The sequence below is a fragment of the Trichechus manatus genome, unplaced genomic scaffold, assembly GCF_000243295.1.
Source record: "Trichechus manatus latirostris isolate Lorelei unplaced genomic scaffold, TriManLat1.0 scaffold00128, whole genome shotgun sequence".
In the NCBI taxonomy this organism is placed as follows: Eukaryota; Metazoa; Chordata; class Mammalia; order Sirenia; family Trichechidae; genus Trichechus; species Trichechus manatus.
Genome location: NW_004444064.1, coordinates 4,375,397 through 4,381,037, shown reverse-complemented (window position 1 = coordinate 4,381,037; position 5,641 = coordinate 4,375,397). Strand labels below are relative to the sequence as shown.

The window sequence follows — 5,641 nt, the reverse complement described above, 5'->3', positions numbered from 1 at the left end:
AGTGAGAATAGCAGCACAACTGGAAGAGCGTAGTCAATGTCACTGAACAGTGCACGTAGAAATTTTTGAAATGGTGTATCTTTGGCTGTGTGTATTTTCACCAAAAAAAAGGTTGAGAAGTTAGAGGGTTGACATGTTGTGGGGTTGTTAACCAATGTCATAAAACAATATGTGTACTACTGTTTCAAAAGAAACTATTCTGTAAGCCTTCACCTGAAGTACAATAAAAAAAAGATAGTTTGGAGAGAGACCCCTTCTGTGTGGCAGGCATGCAGGGACAGCTGAAAACTTAAGGTGGTGCAAAAACACTGAGCTTCCTAGCCCCCACCCTAAGCACAAGTCAATGGCAGCCCACCACTAGAGGAATCTGAAATCTTTGATGCACCGAAGGCAACCACAGTAACAACAAAATCCAAACCCAAAAATCCTTCAATGGGCTCATCAGTAAACTTGACACAGCTGAAGAAAGAATCAGTGAATTTAAAGACAGATAAATAGAAATTGCCAAAATTAAAACACAAAGAGAAAAATGATGGGAAAAAAAATAACAAAGCATCAAAGGGCTCTAAGACAATAACAAACCATCATTAATGCATGTAATTGGAGTCCCAGAAAGAGAAGAGAGAAAATGGGTCAGAAGAAATATTTGAAGAGGAAATACCTGAAATTTTTTCAAAAAATAATGAAAGATAAAAAAAACACATATCTTAAAACTCCAGAGAACTCTAAGCAAGATAAATATACCATTCCCCTACACAAAATGACCTAGATACATTATATTAAAATTGTTGAAACAAAGGTAAAGAGGAAATCTTGAAAGCAGCCAGATAAAAAAAGATACACTACATACAGAAGAATAAAGATAAGAATTATATCAGACTTGTCATTAGAAATCATACAATCCAAAAGACAATGGAGTGACATCTTTAAAATACTAAAAGAAAAATCCATCAAACTCATAGAACTGAAAGTATCTTTCAAAAATGAAAGTGAAATAAACACCTTTTTGGATGAATAAAAACTGAGAGACTTCATTGTCAGCAGTCATGCACAAGAAATGTTAAAGAAATTTATTCAAACACAAGGAAAATGATATCAGAGAGAAACTTGGATCTACACAAGGAAAAGAAGAGCTCCAGAACTGATTTTTAAAAGAATATAAATATATAAGATACTAAAAGATAATTGGTTGTCTAGAGCAAATATAGTAACAATGCGTGTAAAAGTAAAATATGACAACAATAACACAAAAGGCATGAGGGAGAAAATGGAAGTACACTGCTATACAGTCCTGGCACTATAGACGAAGTAGTATAATATTATTTGGAGGTATATTGTGTCCAGTTAAAGGTGTATATTGCCCTAGGCCAATCATTAAAAAATAAAAACTTTGAAAAGATGAATAACCAATGAGCAAATAGTAGAGATGAAATAATTTAAAATACTAAATTAAAAAACAGGCATAAAAAGAAGAAAATGGGGGAAAAAGAGCAAATGAGACAAATAGAACATAACCAACAAGATGATAGATTTAAATCCAAATACAGTGAAACCTGTGAGAGCCAGAACTCAACGGGACTGCCTTGTTTCTCTGGGTTTCGAAAGTTTTCTGCCTTTGACGGGTTGAAGTCTTACCACTTTTCTATTACTTGTTTTAGTGGAAAATATTTGAGTTTTCTTTCTCTGAGAGGTTTCTGTCTTACAGAGTTTCTGGCTTTTACAAGTTTTACTGTATATCAACAATTATATTAAATGCAAAATGTCTAAACACCAAAATTAAAAGAGAGATTTTCAAGTTTGATAGAAAAGAAAGACCCATCTTCTCAGTAATCAATAGAACAAGTAGAGAGAAGATCAGTAAGAATATAGAAGACCTGAACAATATTATCAACTGACTTGACCTATTTGACATTTATAGAACATTCCACCCAACAACAAAATACACATTCTTTTCAAGTGCACAAGGAATATTCACCAAAATAGACCACATTCTGCACCATAAAATAAACTTCAACAAATTAGAGTAATTGAAATAATACAAGGTATGTTCTCTGACCACAATGACATTAAATGAGACTTTAATAACAAGAGGAAAACGGGTGCAGTGCAATGGATCACTCTTATATGGTCTTTCTCACCATGGCCTTGTAAGTCCCATCCAAGTGATTGGGTGGGACCATGCAAATAAGGTAATTGTGGCCCACCAAGGGAATTGGTCAGTTTTGACATACTGCTACACTTAAAATGAGCCATTCTACAGATAAGAGGAGAGGATATAACCATCATGAAGAAAGAAGAGCCAGGAGCGGAGTGTGTCCTTTGGACCTGGGATCCATGTGCTGAGAAGCTCCTGGAACCAGGAGACCGAGAGAGAAAGCTGTGACACTGAAGATGGCAAGAAGTGGAGGCAGAGAAATAGTGGCCTCAGAGGAAAGAGACGGGGCAGTGGGCTTCCCAGCCCATGGAGTGAAAAAGCTGAGTGCCTTCGGGCAGAGGCTTGCTGGTGGAGTGAAGTGCCTCTGGGCATGTGGTGGAGCTAGGTTCACCGACCCATGAAGCTAGAACTGAGCGCCTTTGGGCCAAGGCTTACTGGTGGAGTGAGGCGCCTCTGGGCATTTATCAGCAGAGCTAAAAGAGCTTTGTAACACTTGCCCAAGCAACATGGAGGCCAGGTCTAGGGGTTAAGGGCCAGAGAGATGTGCCTGCAGGTACAGCTGAAAAGAAGCTGTCCTGATCAAACAACTGTACCCTGAGCGTTCCTGAACCTAAACTATAACCTGTTCCTTCCCTAAAAAACTGCGTAATTGTGAATATAGTCTGTAGCTCTGCGTGGTCATTGCAACAAATTATCAAACCCAGCAGAGAAGTAGAGAGTGCTACGGGAGGGATGGATGGTGTCAGAACTGGTAAAGATGGCGGAGAGAGAAGGTATGCCTGCCCCATAGCAATCAGCTTTGGGCTGCTGATCTTGATTCTCCTTCCCCCTTGTGAAGTTAGAGGAGGTCATACGCCCCTACCATACCATTTTTACAGCTGGAAATCTCCCATATATTGGACATTAACCAATACACTTCTAAATAAATCGTGGTTCAAAGAAAAAGTCTCAACAGAAATTAGAAAATATTTTGAATGGAATCCAAATGAAAAGATAACATATCAAAATATGTGTGACACAGCTAAAGCAGTGTTTAGAGGAACAATCATAGCATTAAATGCTTATATTCAAAAAGAAGAAAGTTCTTCATTATCTAAGTTTGCACCTTAAACTAGAGGCTTAAACTACAAGGAGAAGATCAAATTAAATGCAAAACAAGCAAAAGAAAGAAAATATAAAAATTACTCCTTACACTGAAAACAACAACACAGAAGGAAAGGGAGAGATGGGGCAACCCACAGCCCCTTTTCCTTTCAGTCCTTCTTTATTCTTAGTGAGCTGGAGGTCGAGTGTTGGTAGAATGTGGGTATCAACATGTGAAGTAAAAATAGCTGAGCTAGTTGTGTGCAGCATTTCCATCATTCTGGTAATGTAGGTGTATGATCTACAGGAATGGGGCAGCCCTTCAGTGACTGCACACATGGAGGAGCATGGGGGTTGACCCCAGAGACAGACAGAAGCAGGTGGAACACCATCATGAAGGCTGCCATCGTCAGGGGTCATAGGTCACTCACCAACAGTGAAGGGGGAGGGGGTGGGGCAGATGTCTTAAATGAAATTTACCATCAAAGCTAGGACAATTTTGAGAGAAAAATGCATTAATAATCATTGCATAGGACCCCTCCTCTGGGCAAAGTGGGACCCGTAAGCACCCTGGTTCAAGCAGCCTTGTACCCAATCCCCATACGTGGAATCCAAGCCAGCTGCAGTCTCAGATACAGGATGGTGGCTCACCATACTCCTCCTAAGAACATGAGAAAGATGAATCTGGAGAGCCGGGGACACCTCCAGATCCACCTCTACCCTCAGAGGGAGGAGCACATGGAGCATGTCCATCAGTGGCCACTGGGAAGAAGCTGTGGCCTAGGGGAGAGTGTGGGAGCATGGACCTACGGAAGAAGGCTCCCGGGGAGTGACAAAAGGCAAACAGCCAGACAGTAATCCATGTGGGTTTGTGTCTTCATTTTATTAGCTGTTTGGTGATAGTTTGGTTGGTGAGACCCCCATGAGATGTGACATGGAACCGTAGGCCCCGATAGCACGAAAGATAAGGGCAGATAAGCTGTCGCTCTGGGCATGGGACAGTGTCTAGGAGCCCACCCAGGAACACAGCAACAGGGCAGGTGGGCAAAGGAGACTGAATCCAACATGGTGGGTTGAGTTTGGTGACAGGATTCATGGAGGTGACAGTGTCCAGGAATCACAGCCTCTCGCAGCCTCATTCCAGGCTCTGCCACATGTTCAGCAGCAGACGAGGCTGCCACAGGTGACAGGTGTGCAGATGAGGATGGGGCACGGGGACTGGCACACAGCGGGCTGGCAACTCACGGGCACGCAGCAGGCTGCCTGGCAGGGGCAGGGTACACAGCAGGCTGGGCCACAGACCACAGGGCTGCATAAGGACTGGCAGCTACAGGGGCAGCAGCTGGTGGTCCCGCAGGCTGGCTGGCAGGAGGCAGCCTCGCCGTACACAGGCCAGCACACCAGAGCCACGCAGGGTACCAGGCAGCAGGATGAGCTGCTAGTGTTGCCCATGGCTTGGGTTCCTGGGACTGAGGTGGAAGTAGGGTATCAGGGAAGAGGGATGGGCTTGGGGGAGCCCCATCACTGGGCAGCCTTTCTAGCCTGGCCCACAGACGTCATGGTAGCAGGTGGGTTGTTGCCTTGGTGCCTCACCGTATTTGCCCTCCTCACACTCGCTGCCCTTTGGGAAAGTCCCTGTCAGTGTGGCTGGGATCCTCAGGCCTGCCTTGGCGATGAGCTGGCTTCAGCTCCTGTGAACAGCACATTTTACTTGGTTACACAGAGATGCTGTCTTATTATCACAGCCTTCGTCTGTGCTTTTCCACCATGGGGGTCTCAAACAGGCTTCTCCACCACACGGCCTCATGGAGGGGTCACACACGTGGGCTGCATCCCCTTCCCCCACGGCCCATGGACAGACAGGTACCATGTACCATCCTCACGTGGCAGAGAGTTTATTGCCTCAGACTGGGAACAATGCAGACCGAAGAGTAGATTCTTGCAAACTGCCCCCAGAAAGAAGAATTTGCCATCAGCTCCATCCATACCCAGATCATGCCCTGACCGTCTGTCTTCCAGCCCCAAGGGGAACTGACGAGGTCAGTCCATAGGCCAGGCGAGCACAGTGGCCATTGATGACTTCTGTTCCGGAATGTTCTGGGCTGACATCAGGCAAGGTCTGCCTGTGGCCAGGCAGAACTGACGTCTGTCTGTCAAGAAGTAGCTTGGTCCAGCATCTCTGTGTTCAGACAAGAGAGTCAACGTATGCTTCTCAGTGCTTGATTTCTAGAGAGTCAGTGTACATCCACAATTGATGACAGAGGAAGAACTCAGCACCCCAGACCCTTGTGGGCTCGGGCCTCCCCACACCTGGCCGAGGAATCACCTTCAGGGAGGTTGTCTGAGGCTCACCCCACCAGCCCCATCCCCACTGCTCAAGAGTCTACCACGAGGAACCAGAGG

General features: G+C 44.6%; 1 protein-coding gene across 1 annotated transcript in view; it reads right to left on the bottom strand.

Annotated features, from left to right (window-relative positions):
• The window catches only part of LOC105756712 (keratin-associated protein 12-3-like), a 9,266-nt gene extending 4,576 nt beyond the window's left edge, over nucleotides 1–4,690 (bottom strand). The window contains exons 1-2 of the mRNA XM_012557964.1: nucleotides 4,409–4,690; nucleotides 3,890–4,018 (exon numbers count right to left, since the gene is read on the bottom strand). Of these exons, the coding sequence (XP_012413418.1) occupies nucleotides 3,890–4,018; nucleotides 4,409–4,690 (411 nt within the window). The remainder of the gene's footprint in view (nucleotides 1–3,889; nucleotides 4,019–4,408) is intronic.
• Nucleotides 4,691–5,641: the final 951 nt, after the last annotated feature.